Consider the following 19,929-nt stretch of genomic DNA (forward strand, 5'->3'; position numbering starts at 1 on the left):
CAAATAAGTGATAGTTATGAGGCAGATATCCGTGACTTTTTTACAGACACCAATTTTTTCATTCTGATGTAATTTGTTTAAAAGTTTAAAATATGCGAGTAAATAATTTTTTAAGGTTTTTTTTTTTTAACGAAATATTGGACATCGGATAATGATTGAAAGCTAAAAATGACAGACGTTTTGAGTAATAAATATAATTACTTACCTTCTTTTTATGGCTGGGTTGAAACAAAAGCGGTTGCGCAAAGTCTGTAAACGGGGGTATCCAGGGTAAAAGGAACAAATTAAGAATAGTTCGGGGGCTTAATGGGCCATGAATCTGCAATGGCAGCATATAGACATATTGTTCTATCAAACACAACAGTTCCTTTGGCTTAAAATACAGCAGTTTATTATATAGAGGGTTGCAAGAGCAGAAACTGCTTTTTCAGTCTTGTCTGTGTTTTCCGCCATTTATATATGTACAGTATTTATGTATTGTCTGTTTCGAGTGTTTGTAATTGTAAAAAAAAAAAAAAAAAAAAAAAAAAAAAAAAAACTAAACCTAAAGCGCCGTCACCCAGTTGTAATTTTGGAAGACAACAGGACAAGCTGGCAGATTGTAAGTCCATCTAACTAATTAACGACATGTTTTATTGAAGTTGCTAAGCCTGTCGCGATATGCAATGAGTCAATTTATCGTACGGTAAATAAAAATGAGGGCCGTAATTTTCCCTTTACATTTCAAAATAAAAGCATGTCATGTTCAGATTTCTGAAGGCAATCGCATATACTTCAGATTCTAAAGTAAGAATGAATTTTTAAAATGACAACCACTATGAAAAATCTGATCGGCAATGATCATATGATGTAATAAATGATAATTTGGCTTTAAATTTGTGGCATGCACACTTTGCAGGACAAGATGACACTCATTTTGGATCAAATTAACAGTTTTAATGGGCTCAAATTGGCAGACAACAAAAATGACATTGTATTTTTCACCTATTTCATATTCTGCACTTAACTAGCTTTAAATGACTCATTATGCATTGTGTTTTCTTTAATATTTAATAATTTTTTAATATATTTTGTGTTTTATTTAAGAATAATTTATTGCATTTGAGTAGGTGATTTATTTGGATGTATTGTCACTATTCGTGGTTAAATAGTAGCCTGAAAAAAAAAACAGGCAATAATATCGCATATTGGCAATAATTTTGAGACATATATCGCCTTATAAAATTTGTGTGACAGGCCTAACGGTCTCACAGTATCCCACCAAACAAAATTTCTACTTTTCCACAAAATATGAGCAATTTAACTACATTCCTCTACTGTAATGTAAAATATTTGTGAGAAGTCTATCTATAGCAAATTTTTCATATTCTTGTCATAATTTTAAGCTTTGAGAGATTAAGTATAGAGTATTAATGCAACATATCTTGTGTACTAAGAAGCAGAGCTTTATTAGTTTGGAATACATCCTCCGGGCCAGGCCTAGGTAAAGAACGCGTACTGTAACCATGGACATGTTTGCTTGACCAACCTGGCTTGTTCTGACCTACTAACCCAGGAGACCAAATACGAATGGATTCGACTGGAAGTCACTATCTTGCACAAATTCTGAATGGCAAATGCAGATTACATTTTCATGGAAATGCGTGCAATCTTGAATCGTATTTGAAATGACACAGAAAATAACAGAAGCAGACAAAAAAAAAACTATGAGATAATATGAAAATAATATTAGAATCTAGGTTACATATGGACTAATAGTTCTGATAGTTAGCAACAGAGATGGTCCGCCTTCATTTACGGAAGATCTCTGTTCAACAAAACCCTTCATACAAATCAAACAGACGTGTTGAGAGGACACTTTTAAATTAAATACACTTTTAAATTTTCACAAAGCGGAAATGTCCATAGAACTTAATGGGAAGATAACAGATGAAAACATGGCTACTTTTAATTTATGCATACTAAATTATCTTTTCATGCTGAGGAGAGGTGGTCTGGTCACGCAGATCTCAAGTTGCTGTATTGCGGTTGTCGCCGTTTCCCAATATGCCCCCTCCGTTTACTTGGACCTGCTAACAGCAAAATATATGAATCAACCATTTAATCGACTATGAATGAATGTGTTCAGTGTGCACACATTAGGATTGTTGCTCACTTGAACTGGCCTCCCAAACAGTAGCCTCATATAGCTGAAGACCAAGAGGATGCTGAGGAAGATAAAGTTGCTGGACATGCCCACAACAGCTGACAGGACTGGGAAGTTGTACAGTAAGTACCTGAAGAAAAACAGCTTCTATTATGCAACTCATGGACTGCCATCTGGATGTTGATAATTGCCAACTGCAACAGTTATGTGCCATTGGAGTATATTGTTAAGTCTTTTTCAGCAGGTATGCATCGACTAACATCACTATCTCTGTCTGGATTGCATAATGTGGGTTAAAAAGGAGAGATAGTTTAGGCACCTCACACTTGCACAGTTTATGCAGAGGTGGGTTTAGGCACCTCACACTTGCACAGTTTATGCAGAGGTGGGTAGAGTACCCAAAAAAATTACTCAACTAAGAATAGCGTTACTTCAAAATAATATTGCTAAAGTTAAAGTATAAAGTAGTCATCCAAAATATTGTACTCAAGTACAAGTAAAAAAGTATTTGGTGAAAGGAATACTTCCTTAAAGTCATGAGTAACATTGTGAGTAACTGCTTACATTTTGTTTTTTTTTTTTGTTTTTTTTTAACTAATGGTGTTTTTTTCCTAGCATAAACTTACAGTGCCCTCCATAATTATTGGCACCCCTGAAAAAGATGTGCTTTTTAGCTTCTAATATTTTTTTTTAATTCAAATATTATGGGATCTTAATGGAAAAAAAGAGAAAAATCCAACTTTCAATACAAATGCATTCATTCAATGGGGAAAAAAACCCCACATAAAGAAAAAATTATTTGACATCAAATAATGTGCGTCACAAATATTAGCACCCCTGGTGTTAATACTTTGTACAACCCACTTTTGCCAAGAAAACAAGGTCTGGGGACTGAGATGGCCATGGGAGGAGCTTGATTTTGTATCTGGTGAACCATTTCTGTGTAGATTGGCCATATGTTTAGGGTCATTGTCTTGCCGAAAGACCCACTTAGAGTGTTTGTTGCCAAAAAGCTCAATCTTGGTCTCACACAAAAATACACACGGTCCCAGGCTTCAACTAGGACCGTGTGCTTTGGTCAGATGAGACCAAGATTGAGCTTTTTGGCAACAAACACTAAGTGGGTCTAGCGTGCCATGAAAGATGCGCATGCTGAAAAGCACCTCATACCCACTGTGAAGTATGGGGGTGGGTCAGTGATGCTGTCGGGCTGTTTCGCTTCCAAAGGCCCTGGGAACCTTGTTAGGGTGCATGGCATCATGAATGCTTTGAAATACCAGGACATTTTAAATCAAAATCTGTTGCCCTCTGCCCGAAAGCTGAAGATGGGTCGTCACTGGGTCTTTCAGCAAGACAATGACCCTAAACATATGGCCAAATCTACACAGAAATGGTTAACCAGACACAAAATCAAGCTCCTCCCATGGCCATCTCAGTCCCCAGACCTTGTTTTGTTGGCAAAAGGGGGTTGTACAAAGATTAACACCAGGGGTGCTAATAATTGTGACACACATTATTTGATGTCAAATAATTTTTTCTTTCTGTGGGATTTTTTCCCCACTGAATGAATCCACTTGTATTGAAGGTTGGATGTTTCTCTTTTTTTCCATTAAGGTCCCATATTATTTGAATTAAAAAAAATAATATTAGAAGCTAAAAAACATCTTTTTCAGGGGCGCCAATAATTATGGAGGGCACTGTATCTATATGAACTGTTGTTATAATGATACTCTGCAAGAATCCATTATAAGAAAAAAAAAAAAAAAAAAAAAAAAAACATTGAATTATGGCGAGAGGGGAAAAAAAATAACAGAAAATAAAGCATTATTCGTCCAAAGAGCATGAGTGCCCGCTTGTAGAAATAATAGTTCCTAGCTTGAATATCAAATACCGTAGTTCCTTCATAGTTACTATCATCAGATTAAGAGGATGATATCGCTGGTTTTCCGTGGTCAATCAGTGACAAATAAAAACTGGAAGAGAGGTTTAAATCCTTTAAACATGTGATTGAACAGGCTGGCGTGATCATAGAATGGCAAGCTTGCGTCTGATTACTGTAATGGCGTCATGTGATTATTGTTGTGACATCTCATTGGTGAGATTGGTAGAGATACTTTTGGCATAATTGGCAAAAATAAATAAATAAATAAATAATAAGTAGAATGAAGAGGAAATATGTAATGATGTACCTCTTTTGTAGCCCAAAGTAGCAGAGTATGAGGTTTTTTTTCTACACAAATTTACTCATGTAATAAGTATGGCTTTGTAAAACTACTCTTATAAGTACATTTTTCTGAAAAAGTTACTCAAGTAAATGTAAATGAGTATATGTTACGTGTTACTACCCACCTCTGAGTTTACATATATTAATGTAACTAGATCGTGTGTCTTGGTAGGTAGTAGAAAATGTGTTGTGACTATCAGAAATTATGACGCCTTTTACAAACACGGTGGGAAAAAAGCTCTTGACATTGAATTTAAACCAAGTGGTTGCATCTGTAACGTTCTCGACAATGTTCACATGGATCTATATATTATATATGTACATCTATATTTATGTATATGGCGGAAAACGCTCAGGTGACTTGAAGTTCCACTCTGAGACCCCCAATTTGGTATCTTACATCTTACATCTTTGGAAAGCTTCAAATCTCAATTTTCTGGGGAAAGAACAATTTTGAACAGGAGGGCATTTAAAAAAAAAAAAAAAAGTTTTTTAAACAGCAAAACCCTATCTGGAGGTGAGAGCACGCAAGAGCAGAATTACAGACGCCATGACTTTAACGAGATATTATTGCGTACTTACCTGGTTTTGATCCAAAAACTCCATATACCATGTATCTCTGAGTATCAAGACAATGGCTACAACTGGATTTTCTGGGGATTTTATGGGTGAAACATGGTAATATAACAAGGGTCGCGATGCAGAAATCGCAGACATCAAGGAGTGGTGGAGATTTTTATTTTCACATATTTAGCCTTTTAAACGTTATTTTTTAAATTTTCTTAGTTTGGCTCGATTATTTATCATCTAACATATCGTAGAAAATGCGACAGTAACAAAAAAAATACAATTAAGCGATATTTATGAGGTAGATATCCATGACTTTTATACAGACGCCATTTTTTTCATTGTGACATAATTTGTTTAAAAGTTTTTGTTTTTTGTTTTATTAAATAAAATATGAGACATCAGTTAATGATTCTAAGCTAGAAACGAGAGATATTTTGAATAATAAATATAATTAATTACCTTCATTTTATGGCTGGGTTGAAACAAAAGCAGTTGCGCGACGTCTGTAAACGTTTTTTTTTAGGATAAAACGGACAAATTAAAAATAGTTTCGGGCAGCATATCGCACGCAGCATATTGTTCTATCAAACACAACAGCTGTTTTGGCTTACAATCCAGCAGTTTATTTTAAAGAAGGGTGCAAGAGCAGGAACTGCTTTTTCAGTCTTGTCTGTTCAAGGCTCATTTTTATATATATAGTGCAAGAGCAGAAATTGCTTTTCAGCCTTGTCTGTGTTTTCGGCCATATCTATCTATATGGCCAAAAACACAGACAAGACTGAAAAAGCAGTTTCTGCTCTTGCACCCCTCTTTAAATTAAGCTGCTGTATTTTAAGCCAAAAGAACTGTTGTGTTTGATAGAACAATATGTCTATATGCTGCCATAGCAGGTTCATGACACATTAAGCCCCCGAACTATTTTTAATTTGTCCGTTTTACCCTGGAAACCCCCATTTACAGACTTCGTGCAACCGCTTTTGTCTCAGCCCAGCCATAAAAAGGTCAGTAATTATATTTATTATTCAAAATGTCAGTCAGTTTAGCTTAGAATGATTAATTGATGTCTAATATTTCGTTTGAAAAGAAAAAAAAAAAACTTAAAAAAATTATTCACTCGCATACTTTAAGCTTTTAAACAAATTACGTCACAATGAAAAAAATGGTGTCTGTAAATAAGTCACTGAAATTTACCTCATAACTATCGCTGAATTGTATTTTTTTGTCACTGTCGAATTTCCGCTGATATGTTACATGATAAATAATGGATCCAAACACAGAAAAATTGAAAAAAAAAAAGTTTAAAAGGGTAAATATATGAAGAAGAACATCTCGACCACTCCTTAATGTCTGCGATTTTTTGCATGGCGACCCTTGTTATATTACCATGTTTCACCCATAAAATCCACCAAAAATCCGGCTGTGGCCATTCACATCTGTGTCTTGATACCCAGTGAGACATGCTACATGGAATTTTTGGATCGAAACAAGGTAAATACGCGAGAACTCCAAGTCACCAGTCTTTTCCGCTATATGTACTGTATATAAAAATGAGACTATTTCATTTTTTTCCATTACAAATTGTGCCCTCTCACCTTACACCCGTGAAATGAGCATGGATGTAGAGCTGGGACGAGTAGATCTGCACCTTGCTGGATAATATCTCAATGACGGCCGTGGCCGAGGGGAAGTACTATTCATGAGGAAGACAAACATTGGCTTTTTAACATTGTGCAAACCAATGTAAAAGTGTAATCATGGATGAATAAGGAATCTGGATGACTGTGTAATTCAGATACACTTACTGGGTCATCTTTGTATTCTGAGAAGAGTTCCACACCCAACACTTGTTTCTGCTCAGCAACTCCACTCAGGAGCATTGGGAAGGACAGCAGGGTTGTCATTGTCCTCAGAAGGTTGGACTGGTACCGCAGCATACTCTGATATAGGAGAGTTAAATGTAGTAATTGGTGTGAATACAGTGCCTTGCAAAAGTATTCGGCCCCCTTGAATCTTGCAACCTTTCGCCACATTTCAGGCTTCAAACATAAAGATATGAAATTTAATTTTTTTGTCAAGAATCAACAACAAGTGGGACACAATCGTGAAGTGGAACAACATTTATTGGATAATTTAAACTTTTTTAACAAATAAAAAACTGAAAAGTAGGGCGTGCAATATTATTCGGCCCCTTTACTTTCAGTGCAGCAAACTCACTCCAGAAGTTCAGTGAGGATCTCTGAATGATCCAATGTTGTCCTAAATGACCGATGATGATAAATAGAATCCACCTGTGTGTAATCAAGTCTCCGTATAAATGCACCTGCTCTGTGATAGTCTCAGGGTTCTGTTTAAAGTGCAGAGAGCATTATGAAAACCAAGGGACACACCAGGCAGGTCCGAGATACTGTTGTGGAGAAGTTTAAAGCCGGATTTGGATACAAAAAGATTTCCCAAGCTTTAAACATCTCAAGGAGCACTGTGCAAGCCATCATATTGAAATGGAAGGAGCATCAGACCACTGCAAATCTACCAAGACCCGGCCGTCCTTCCAAACTTTCTTCTCAAACAAGGAGAAAACTGATCAGAGATGCAGCCAAGAGGCCCATGATCACTCTGGATGAACTGCAGAGATCTACAGCTGAGGTGGGAGAGTCTGTCCATAGGACAACAATCAGTCGTACACTGCAGAAATCTGGCCTTTATGGAAGAGTGGCAAGAAGAAAGCCATTTCTCAAAGATATCCATAAAAAGTCTCGTTTAAAGTTTCCCACAAGCCACCTGGGAGACACACCAAACATGTGGAAGAAGGTGCTCTGGTCAGATGAAACCAAAATTGAACTTTTTGGCCACAATACAAAACGATATGTTTGGCGTAAAAGCAACACAGCTCATCACCCTGAACACACCATCCCCACTGTCAAACATGGTGGTGGCAGCATCATGGTTTGGGCCTGCTTTTCTTCAGCAGGTACAGGGAAGATGGTTAAAATTGACGGCAAGATGGATGCAGCCAAATACAGGAACATTCTGGAAGAAAACCTGTTGGTATCTGCACAAGACCTGAGACTGGGACGGAGATTTATCTTCCAACAGGACAATGATCCAAAACATAAAGCCAAATCTACAATGGAATGGTTAAAAAATAAGAATGGCCAAGTCAAAGTCCAGACCTGAATCCAATGGAGAATCTGTGGAAAGAGCTGAAGACTGCTGTTCACAAACACTCTCCATCCAACCTCACTGAGCTCGAGCTGTTTTGCAAGGAAGAATGGGCAGGAATGTCAGCCTCTCTATGTGCAAAACTGATAGAAACATACCCCAAGCGACTTGCAGCTGTAATTGGAGCAAAAGGTGGCTCTACAAAGTATTAACGCAAGGGGGCCGAATAATATTGCACGCCCCACTTTTCAGTTTTTTATTTGTTAAAAAAGTTTAAATTATCCAATAAATTTTGTTCCACTTCACGATTGTGTCCCACTTGTTGTTGATTCTTGACAAAAAATTAAAATTTTATATCTTTATGTTTGAAGCCTGAAATGTGGAGAAAGGTTGCAAGGTTCAAGGGGGCCGAATATTTTTGCAAGGCACTGTATATAGTATAACCTGAACTTAATGGACCTGGAAATATTATATTGTTGATTTATTGGACAACATCCAAAGTAGTGTCTGTCTGGAACAACAATGGCAATGACGGACAACATCTTGCTCCAGTGTTTGTTAAATGGACATCCAAGTTTTGTTTGTACCAGTGGTGCTGACGGCTGATTGCAGCTGAAGTTTTTAACTAATTTGCTCCCAAAAACGTATAGATACATTCTACTTTTGTTTCAGTGTCCCAAAGACGCATTTACACGTCTTATACGTTTTTTTTCACAAGAGACATCTCTAGGTTCTGATTAAACCTCACTCCAATGCACAATGCTGAAAATCCATTTTAAAGCAATAAAACTGGCCACTAGAGGGCAGTAGCGCATTTGTTAAGACCCCCAACCCGACTCAACGGAATGAACGGCCGGCGCTGACGGAAGACGACCGAATGGACGTCCAGGATGTCAGGCGCTGGACGACCGAGCAGAACGACCGGGACCACCAGTGCAGCGGACGATACCGTTGAGTCCGTACTGCTTGGCCGCTCGTGTCCCCCGCACCTCCCAGTGTCCCGCGACTAAGCCGTAAAGGCGCATGGCCAAACCAGTTCCCCCCCAGGGACACAAGTTCCCCAGGCAAACTCCGCCACGAGGCAGTGGTCACCACAAAAGAAAGACTAAAAAAAATCCATCTTTATGAGACAGGCGGCGATGCGGGAAAAGTTTACCCCAGCTGTCGCGGCCACAACAGCCTCATCTCTCAGTTAGTTGTGTGTAAATAAATTGTTACTTTGCTATCAAAAGCGCTATTTGTCTTGTTGTTTATGTTATTTTGTAAAAGGAAAACATTATTCAGATGTTTGGGATCAGGGCCGGCCCAGGCCATTTAGGGGCCCTAAGCAAAATAATGCAAAGGGGCCCATATTTTTGGCCCACCATTTCGTCACAGTGTACTGTGAAACCCATACATGCAATTCAACCCATACGTCCATATTTTGTATATTAATCAGATTTTGTTGCACTGCATACTTCAAACTTCTCACCCCAAATGATTGTCAGTACTTACAGTAGATAGCGCCAAACCTTTTTCTAAAAGAGGAAAGAAAGACGTTAAGGAAGAACCTTTATTTTTTTCAGCTTGTAATCAAGTATCAAAACTCACAAAAGTCAAATAGAGCAAACTGTAGTAAACAAAATAGAATATAAATTAAATAATTGCCAGATTGGGGGCCCTCTAGTGGTCAGGGGCCCTAAGCAGCTGCATAGTCTGCGTATAGGCTGGGCCGGCCCTGTTTGGGATGTAACTAAAGCAAAAAATAGCTGCGTTAAAGTCAAAGTTATGTTTGAAATGTATGTGTTTTCAAAATGCTCAATTTCTGTTTTTTTTTTTTCATCAGAAATTGGAAAGTTGCTCAAACTAAGCTGTTTTCTAATGCTGATTTGTAAAGAATGGAAAAATATATGAACTAACTTTTTTTTTCCTGCTGAAAGACAAGAGTGTAATCTTTCTTTTGATTATTTTGAGTTTATTTCTTTCTCAACCAATTGCTTATACACCCTCTCTCAAAGACTTTCTCATGAATTTGACAGGTGAAAAGTCTCACCATTTATGACTGCGGATGTACGAAATAGAAACTTTCTTGTGGCAATGGCGACGCCTTGTGGTGAACATAATTGTGTGCGAATATACCATATTTGTAGCAACTGTGAGGGAATTTCTCGATCAATCGCTTAAAAAACTACAAAATTTTTCATCCTTTGCCCCATAATCTTCCAACAAGTTGGACAAACTTGTGATTCGTAGTCTCCAAATAAAGCCTGACGGACGGAAAGACAGATTCCTGTGAATTATGGCATGATATTGCTCTAGCGCCACTCTGTGGCATGTTGGTGTCATGGAACAACATTGAAGTTCGTTGAAGGCCTGCCCAACTTGTACCATCTTGCATTCACCATTCATTGTATTCATATTCTTCCTTTTTTATGTGTATGCAGATATTCCATATCCCCACAGACTAATGGAAAAATGCAACAACGCAATCAGCAGAAGACAAACACGAACGATTAGGCTGTAATACTTCCAGAGCAGGCTTGTTTTTGCTTTACTCACAAAGCGAGAACTTGAAGCAGAGAGCAACTGCCTTGCCTGAAAAACACAAAGCAAGGCAGCAGTAAATCAGTGCAGCCACCACAAATATGGTTAATTTAACCGGACACTGTTTGGTGGCAGCTTAGTGGAGAACTCGGCGGGTCACTCACGGAGCGAGCGGACGTCGCCACTTGACCGCCTGCACGAGAGAAGCAAGTTGTTCTGATCATGAACATGCCGAGCTCCCGGTTGGTTTCCGAATCAGGCATGTCCAGCTCGAGTGTTATTTGATAGGCCTGGCCGAATGTCAAGACCTAAACAAAATACAATGTATCTTTAAAATTCTTGATAAAAATAGGCGTTTCATTGAGTAGAAATGCAGTCAGGCGAAGTCTGCCAGTCTAAACATGTGAAAACAAGATTTGGTCATTTTATTTAGCAAATTTTTCGGCCCTGAGTAACTAAGTGCCCTAGGTGAACGTGTAGCAAGGAGCCCCCCACCCCCCATAATAACAATATATAGTTTTTTTTGGTTTTCTTTTGTTTTTTTAAACCTGTCCTGTTCAGCTGTTCGACACGGAGAATAGAAGTCTAAGTGCCCGGTTGGTCTGAACAGTTTTAATGTTTCACATTGAGAGTATGACATACTCCCATTGTGGTCATTCAACATACCTCGTTTATTATGATAAAGCAGCAAACAGGAAAGGGTTATTGGGGAACAGAAGAAAAGGAACACAAGATAAGAAAGAAAATAAACACAAACAACAACAAGAAATACATTGAACATCTACACTAACTACTAATATGTTGGTGCTATCGTCAGCTAAATATATTTCCGGTTGACACCATGTGGGGGGCCTGTTGACTAGGGAAAGAGGGGGACGGGGGAGTCGATAAGCTAAGTGATTGAAAGGGGTATAGTGTACACAAATCAGCTCTGTGATTTAGAACCCAGTAATCGTGGGAATTCCTTGTGAGTGTAAGCCCGTTGGCGACCGACCCTACACTGCCCCATCGCCAATCCCTGCACCGGGACCCTCTACCAGAGTGTGCCCTATCACATCCAGTAGCACGCGAGTTCCACCAAGCGTGCGACAGCCACGCAGACGAGCGGAGACTTCACGCCGGCGCCAATCCAGGGCCACGGCCCCCACGCAGCTAGCCTGGGAAGAACGGGCGGGCGGGGGGGTGGTGGCGGATGGGTAATATATAGTTTTTCAAATATTTTACATGTTGTAGAAGCTATTGTTTCTAAATATAAATGAATAGCAAATAATCCTTATTGCACTTGGTTTGTACAGTAACACCTGCACATTTATGTCATTTTCTAAAACAAATAGCCATAGATTTCTCAACACTGTTTGCCTCTTGGGCTTCATGACCACTTGATAGTGCCATAGAGCAAATGAACCACCATGGAGTTTTGAATAATTAGCTGCAACGTTTCATTGCTCCAAGACACTTCATTTGGCCATCACTGCTCAATGTAATCTCTCACTTCCCTTGGGAGAGACAGACACCCTCTGATGCTACCTGCTGCCAACACTCTTGTCCCACAACATGCCTCTTGCCTCCCAGCATGCATTGCAGCACTACAGATTTAAATAACATTTAAATTTCATGTTCTGTGCTAATTATTTGTTTAGTTAGTGTTCCAGTAGTTTTATATGTTGCTAGTTATGCTATTTAGTTTGTTGATATGTGATAATTTTAGTTCGGTTTTGAAACCATGAGATTCAATGAGCTATGGTTTAATCACCATATGTCCTTTTATGTGAAGTGGATATGCTGACATACTGTGAGCGTAGACTGTGCCAACCTAATATGTGCCACAAATTAGTAGGTGGTTAATACAATCCAGGTTGGAAATGTCATTTTTCATACTTAGCCTATTTAAATGTATTTGATATGTTAGAAAATGTTCTGGAAGCATATCATGAGACTTTTTGTACCCAGGCTATTTATTTTTCCCAAAAGCAATTTGGCGCCCCTGCCACTAGATGGCGTTCTAGGCAACGGCCTAGCTCGCCTATGCCCAAAGCTGGCCCTGATGGCAGTGTATTCATTCAATTCGAGAGTGTAGTCCTTAAATAAAAAGTATGACAGAATATATGCAATACATTTGCTTATGTGCTAATAACAGTACATACAGATTTGCCGTTTCTCATCAGAGAAATGTTGGCCACAGGATAGGAGCACATGTAAGAGTATGGGGAATCACAGTCTGTCCTACAAATGCAGAAAAAGGAATTAATAGAAAATGAATAGATAAGATTTGTGATGGGAAGACAACGGGCCTTCACCTCCTCACCTGTAGTGATAGTATACCGGTGTGGAATAAGCAGCCATGGGCATGTAGGAATAGTAGAAACTACCGTATAGAAAGGCGGAGATCCAGAGAAGCAGCCCCAACACGGATAGCACGACAGCGCCCTGCAAGGCTTTCTGACGGGCACGGAACATCCCTGCGACGACGCCATTGTTTAATCTCGTCAGTATACCACTAAGAAGGCCGAACGGGTCACTTCCAAACTGCAGGAAGCTTGCTCGATCCATTATACCTACAAAATAAGTCAGTTCAATCGCAATTTGGATGAAAACATTTGCCCTGCTCGGATAAAGATGTAAAAAACATCTGAGGCCCAAACAAACTCATGCATTCATTGGACTGAAGTGTGAAATCAGCGAGTCTAATTTCAGGTCACAAGCAGAAGACATGAGTTCAAATATTGCACAAATTGCACTTTTTCATTTGAAAGCAAAAGTCCGCCGGTGAACTTTCTCTTCGTTTTGTAATATATTTTACTTCTTTCCTTTAAAATTGCCCTCATAGCAGATTTTACATCTCCATTGCTCAAAGGGGGGGGGGGGGGGGGGCAGTACAGATGGGATTTATGGCTCTATAAATTATTTCATTATGCATACCTTTTTTAATTCAACTAATTTAAAACATTATCCACCTCTCTTTAAATTGACTAAAATTTAAGGTTTCCCCACTTAAGTATTTTGCTTCATTCTACGTCACACATAAAATCAAAATGTGTTGTTACCTGTCCGCAGCATCCCCCTCAGGCCTAGAATTTACAATGGAAATGTGCCGACTCGCTGTAAATCCTTAATCCACCCCATGTACTTGACATGCCCCAACCTTTTATAAATTTGATGAACATTAGTCACTTCAAAAGTAAATGTATTATACAAGCAAGTTGGCCTAAACATGCTCCAGCTGCCTAACCTCTGTTTTGACAACTCACTTGGATTAGCGCTGCTCAGTCGACATGCTGTTGTGCTACTTGAGATTCCTCTTGGAGCAGTCCAGTAGGTGTTGAGTGCACAGGTTCTCACACTATAGGATCATGGAAAAGTGGAATAACACTTAGACAGAAAAGACGGGCCATGAGGAGGTTTTTCCGAGGGCAAAGGGATGAAGACTATAGTCAGATCCAGTATCTAACAGCCAAGTGCACGCGTTTGGCTCGAGACAAAGGTAAGCCTTAAATGTTGATTTTGTCATTTCGATGGCCATCATTTAAGTGTAAATAGCAAAACATGTTTCACTTTGTGAAATGCATCAAGAGTCTAGCTGTTAAAGTGGAGGTGTTGCTAAGTATGACTATGTGTGGTTGCAGCTGTCTCTGACAGGGAGTTCCTATTATCCAGGGAAAGGGAGAAGAAGCTGCAAAATGACCTCCAAGCCATGGCTACTCAACTCTTCCACCTGGAAAAGAGTAACGTGGAGCTCATGAATACACGGGACCACCTTATCGGCACAATCCATCAGCAGCAGGTTTTTGTGAAATTACCTAGTCAAATTTATCGTAAATCGGGGTTCGTGTTATCTTGATGATTAATGTTTCTTTGTTCAACTGAGAAATATATATGATATGAAATCTTTCTTTGCTTTTTCACCCCATATTATTTGTTTATGAATCCTGCCAACGATATTAAGAATGTTAGAAGATGATATACAGGCTTTGAACAGTGGCTGAGTCAAAGACAATTTCAGAGAAACATTTAAACTAGATGGGATAGCCTATAGGCCAGAGCTTCGAGGTAATCCATGAATATGTGTATAGTTTAGTCACGTGCCGGTATGATATTCTGACGGTATGATAACCTTAAGCCAAAATATCACAGTTTCATGGTATCACGGTACAGCTCTAAAATGTGTTACTTTGAGTTATCTGGGTTTAAAAACAAAAAACAAGACCCCCCCCCTTTATAACAGGATTTTCATTTTTCAAAACATATTAGCAAACTGGAGCATAAGTATATTGTTGAGTTGAAATGAATTACAAAAAAAAAAAAAAAAAAAAAAAAAAAAAAAGAAATATTCTAAATAAAATTAAAATAGTGGTATGAAAAAGTATCTAAACCTTTTGGAATTTCTCACATTTCTGCATGAAATCACCATCAAATGTGATCTGATCTTTGTCAAAATCACACAGAAGAAAAAACGGCATCTGCTTTAACTAAAAACATCCAAACATTTATAGGTTTTCATATTTTAATGAGGATAGCATGCAAAAAAATGACAGAATGGGAAAAATAAGGAAGACAAAGGAGACTTAAGGAGCAATTGAAACTAATTTTTACCAAACAATTTAAGTCAGGTGTGTGCCTATCACTGATGAGTGGTTTAAAGCGGCCCTGCCCACTGTAAAACACACACCTGGAAAGAATTGTTTTGATGAGAAACATTGTCTGATGTGCGTCATGGCTCGGTCAAAAGAGCTGTCTGAAGACCTGTGATCAAGGATTGTTGATTGTATAAAGATTGGAAAGGATACAAAACCATCTCTAAAAGTCTGGATGTTCATCAATCAACAGTCAGAGAAGTTGTCTACAAATAGAGAGAGTTTGGCACTGTTGCGTCTCTCCCAAGCAGTGGCCATCCACCAAAGATGACGCCAAGAGTTCAGCGCAGACCACCCACAGAGGTAAAAAAGGACCCTAAAGTGTCTGCTAAAGACTTACAGAAATCACTGGCACAGTCCAATATTTCTATGCACACATGAACTACATGTAAAACTACAGTATGGCCAAGAACGGTGTTCATGGGAGGACTACACGGAGGAAGCCACCGCTGTCTAAAAAAAACATTTTTGGTTTTTTAATGTTTGCAAAAAGGCACTTGGACACTCCTCTTTTTTTCATCTGTATGATTTTGACAAAGAACAGATCACATTTGATAGTGATTTTATGCAGGGATTTTAGAAATTCCAAAAGGTTCAGATACTTTTTCATACCACTATAAATGCAGTCTTTTGGGTGAGCCTAAGCCTACAGCCATAGCTCAACATTATTACCATCAGAACAAAAATATTTCAGTTATTTTCAATAAACAGCATGTGTGTATGACTCATATGATGTTTATATTATACACACACTCTCTTTCTCAACACAGACAGTTGCCACAGAGGAAAAAAACACAATGTTTTACCACCACTAGACACACTAAACACGCTGGAGTTAACTCTCGTAGCTGGTGGGAAACGTTCATGACAGTGTTTACTAACCTTTAATTTTGTAAAAATGCGAAATCATATTGGAGGTATTGCCTCCTCGGCAGCCATCTCCGCAAACATGTTTTACATGTCGGTTGGCCCTCCTTCTCTACGCCGCGGCCGTCTCTTTATATTCCCATACCAGCAATTTAGTTTTCTTCGGGAAAAAGTTCAGGGGTTTCACCTCCTCCAGCCATCGTGTAGCACAGCTGACTCACTGACACTGAGGAACTGAGCAAGCGACTGATTTCTCCATGTACTTTGGGACATAAAAAAAAGCTAATACCCATAGGCGAATCTACTATTCAGGCGAAATAGGCAATTGCCTTAGGCCCCCAACTCGTAGGGGGCCCCAAACCAACTGCCCTTGCCCCAACGAGCAAGAGCTTGGGCCACCGGAGCCAGCAGCACCCCCAACTATTCGTCATGTATAATTATGTCAGCATACCAAACAAACAAATAACAAAACAAAAAAAGAAAGCCATTTGAATGCTGCATTTATATTATGTCTCCCTTCCACACACGCACTACAATGGACTGTTCCACGACGACAGACTGAGTATCAGTCGCTTAGCTTCATTTAGCACCGTTTAGCTTCGCTTAGTTCAGTTTAGCATCGCTTAGCTCCGCTTAGTTCAGTTTAGCATCGCTTAGCTGTGCGTTAGCTTCACTTAGCTCTCCCGCGTTTTTCACGCCATTAAACTAGCTATTTTTACAGCTCACTTGCTACTTTGCACGTCGGCTATCGTTTACTTCGAACACATGAGCGAACGTGCTCTCTATGAGAGCCAAAGTCCAGTGAGGGAAAAGTTGAGAACAGGCCGCTAATGCCTCCTTTAACTTTCTTCTTCTTCTTCTTCACCCCGAACATAAAATACACGACAGCACACCCTGTGGCGAAACAATGCAGTACAGTTCCAATCAGTCATACAATATCACTCAACAGCTGGTTAACAGCATTTGCTAATGAAAAAAAAAAAAAAAAATCTATTTGTGACACCACAAACAATGACGAAGAATGTTTTTTTAAGGACTGTAAAGCTTTCGGTTAGCGGTTTAGTGAACGTACCTCCGGTGAACATTTTAAAATAAAAGCATGTCATGTTCGTCATATAAATAACGATTTATGGAGTTAATCCCTCATACTTCAGAATTAATATTATAATATGTTGAGTAAATACTACAGAATACAGATTCTACACTGAGAATAGCTTTCAAATTACTCTTTATGACAAATATGATTGGTAATGAATAATTATTATTATTATACTACTATTATATATAGTAGTTTACTATAATAATCATGCTTTTTTTTTTTTTTTTTTTAAGAATTGTTTTGAAAAATGTTGGAAAGGCAAAGTCAGTGGTCTGAATCTGTTCAATTTCCATTCTTTTGCACTAGGAAATGCTATCAGCATTTAACCTCATTGTTTATTTGTAATTGATTATTTTTTGAGAATTTTTGGTGAATTAATAGGCGTCAACAAAAATGTCATTGCTAAATTATAAAACAAAAAGAAAATTATTAGATTAGCTGACTAATGGTAAAACTAGTCGGCTGACTAATCAGGAGAAAGCCCTAGTGTACCGGAACATATTTCCTCCACAACCTTCTCACCTTTTTAACCCCTGACCCATGAATAAGGCCCCTGGATATGTTCACCTTAGGTCCCAAAATTGCCAAGTCCGCCACTGCTAATACCTTAGGGACGGTACGACGGAAAATTTAGCGGTTTTGAAACCGTAACGTTTTCATACCACGGCATACCTGGAAACCGGTAATCGGCACATGTCTAGTACAGTTGTTGCCAGTGTCGTTCATAACGGCGTTAGAATATAACGGCGTTACAAACGGCGTTATTTTTTTCAGTAATGAGTAATCTAATAAATTACTTTTCTCATCTTGGCAACGCCGTTACCGTTACTGAGGCGGGAAAGGCGTGCGTTACTAAGTTGGTTGAATAATAAAAGTCTGAGAGAAACGGACTCAGGGAGACGAGAGAGCAGAGCAGGAGTGGGGAAGACGCCGTTGCAACCGTGATGCTAGGTGGCTCCAATAATACCTGACAGTAGCCATAGCCGACAAACTACGCCCACATGACACGGTAGATATCATATTATAGAACTAGATGCAATTGACAGACACAGCTGCATTGGCAACATGTTTTAAGAACTACATGCGTTAGTAAACAGCCGCCATCTTAAAGCAGTAGACCTCTCAGGAAGGCCCTGATGTAGAGATCCTTCCTAGCGAACCTAAGTAACTTTTTTTTTTTTTTTTAATCTAAAATGCTCCTAAATCGGCAAAATCTTAACTTAAATCTATCTTTAAATGATGAAACAGTTTTAAAACTTACACATGTTTAAAGTAGACAGAAGGGAACTAATGCAATAACGGGAGCAATTTTAACAACTTTAACGGTTGATTCACAACTTTAAATGACTTCCACACATAGCAAAGGTTACTATCTAGTTATCGCAATACCCTTGTGTCTAGTTAAGTGGAGGGTAAAGAACTGGGCTAGGGCCAATTGTCCCCTAAACCCTTTAAACTTCACACTGTGTGACCTGTTTTTTTTTTTTTTTTTTTTTGAGAAAAAAAAAGATAATTATCACTAGTTACTTTGCCAAGTAACTAATTACTCTTACATTCAGGCAACTGAGTTACTAACGCAATTACTTTTTGGGAGAAGTAATTTGTAACTGTAATTAATTACTTTTTTAAAGTAAAATTAACAACACTGGTTGTTGCTGCCACATACACGAAAGAACGGGTCACGATACTACTAGAACACATGAAATACACATCATAGATACAAAATGTTTTACAGTGAAAATATAAAATCTGGAGAGACCTAAGGAAGAACCTTGAAGTACTCCGCCCAAAATCTGCTGAAGGGGATCTTGGAGACAGCCTTGGGACGGGGAAGTGTTTGGTTGCATATTATTGTCATCTCCAAGTGAATATAAATATAAATGAATAATTCATTTGATTTTAATTAGTTCATTATGCATTTAGGCCATTTTAGGTCTTTTTGAATTGGAAATGAGCCATTTTATGAAAACCCATTTCCAATTCACGCATGTCTACCCCATTTCAAATTTGACAGGAATTTGGGTGGTACGGGTGACTCACTTGCATGGCAGGCTTTGGCTTGTTTTTTTTTTTTAACTTGTTGACCTCAAAGCATGTTTCTAATTAAATCATTTTTGGAGGGTTGCATTAGCTACAGTATGGAACTGATTGCTCTTGTGTCTGTGTATTCCTTACTGCATCTAGCAATCCACCTATCAAAAGCCTTTTATGTATTTATAATTTAATATGGAATTTCCAATCCAATTGCCACCACGGGTAGCAAATAAGTGTAAATAGGTCAAGAATGGCTATTAAACCCTTTCATGCACATATGATGTTTTATTTTATTTAGATATTTTGTTAACCCTAACAGGGCACGTATTTAACCCATCGGCTGCTATTTACGGCACTAGACGTCCAGTCAATTTTTACTGGGAGGGGGCGAATGAACAAGCTTTTATTCACTGGTCCAAGTCAAGATAGATTGAACATGCAACACCGTCAAACACTGATACATGAGCATTTACAGCCAGTCTTCCCAGTTTAAATTATTTGGAAGTCTATCACCAAAAAAAAAAAAAAAAAAAAAAAGAAAAAAAAGAAAATCAACTTTTGAGTGTTACTTGGAGCCATAACGAGTGTTTATTTCTGTTTGTATTGATTTCATTATTATCTTTTAGTATTTAGCAATAATTTACCGTATTGGCCCGAATATAAGACGGTGTTTTTT

At 38.5% G+C, this 19,929-nt stretch overlaps 1 protein-coding gene across 6 annotated transcripts; it reads right to left on the minus strand.

Moving 5' to 3' along the window:
- Positions 1-1,024: 1,024 nt before the first annotated feature.
- Positions 1,025-18,123, minus strand: LOC130923629 (seipin-like). 6 transcript variants are annotated; one of them, XM_057849428.1, is made up of 10 exons: positions 18,017-18,123; positions 13,871-13,962; positions 12,928-13,177; positions 12,767-12,845; positions 10,787-10,930; positions 10,638-10,673; positions 6,743-6,877; positions 6,533-6,630; positions 2,138-2,276; positions 1,025-2,069 (listed from the first exon to the last, which is right to left on the minus strand). In XM_057849428.1, the coding sequence occupies exons 3-10, from the start codon at positions 13,170-13,172 to the stop codon at positions 2,010-2,012; spliced, it is 936 nt and encodes a 311-aa protein (XP_057705411.1). In that variant the 5' UTR covers positions 13,173-13,177; positions 13,871-13,962; positions 18,017-18,123; the 3' UTR covers positions 1,025-2,009. The 6 variants fall into 6 exon arrangements, with proteins under 6 accessions (XP_057705411.1, XP_057705414.1, XP_057705413.1 ...); XM_057849431.1 differs by lacking the exon at positions 18,017-18,123 and adding an exon at positions 16,136-16,968 and having other exon boundaries at positions 12,928-13,081; XM_057849430.1 differs by lacking the exon at positions 18,017-18,123 and adding an exon at positions 16,136-16,968 and having other exon boundaries at positions 2,156-2,276.
- Between the last annotated feature and the right edge of the window lie 1,806 nt (positions 18,124-19,929).

This window comes from Corythoichthys intestinalis, chromosome 11 (genome assembly GCF_030265065.1).
Source record: "Corythoichthys intestinalis isolate RoL2023-P3 chromosome 11, ASM3026506v1, whole genome shotgun sequence".
NCBI lineage: Eukaryota > Metazoa > Chordata > Actinopteri > Syngnathiformes > Syngnathidae > Corythoichthys > Corythoichthys intestinalis.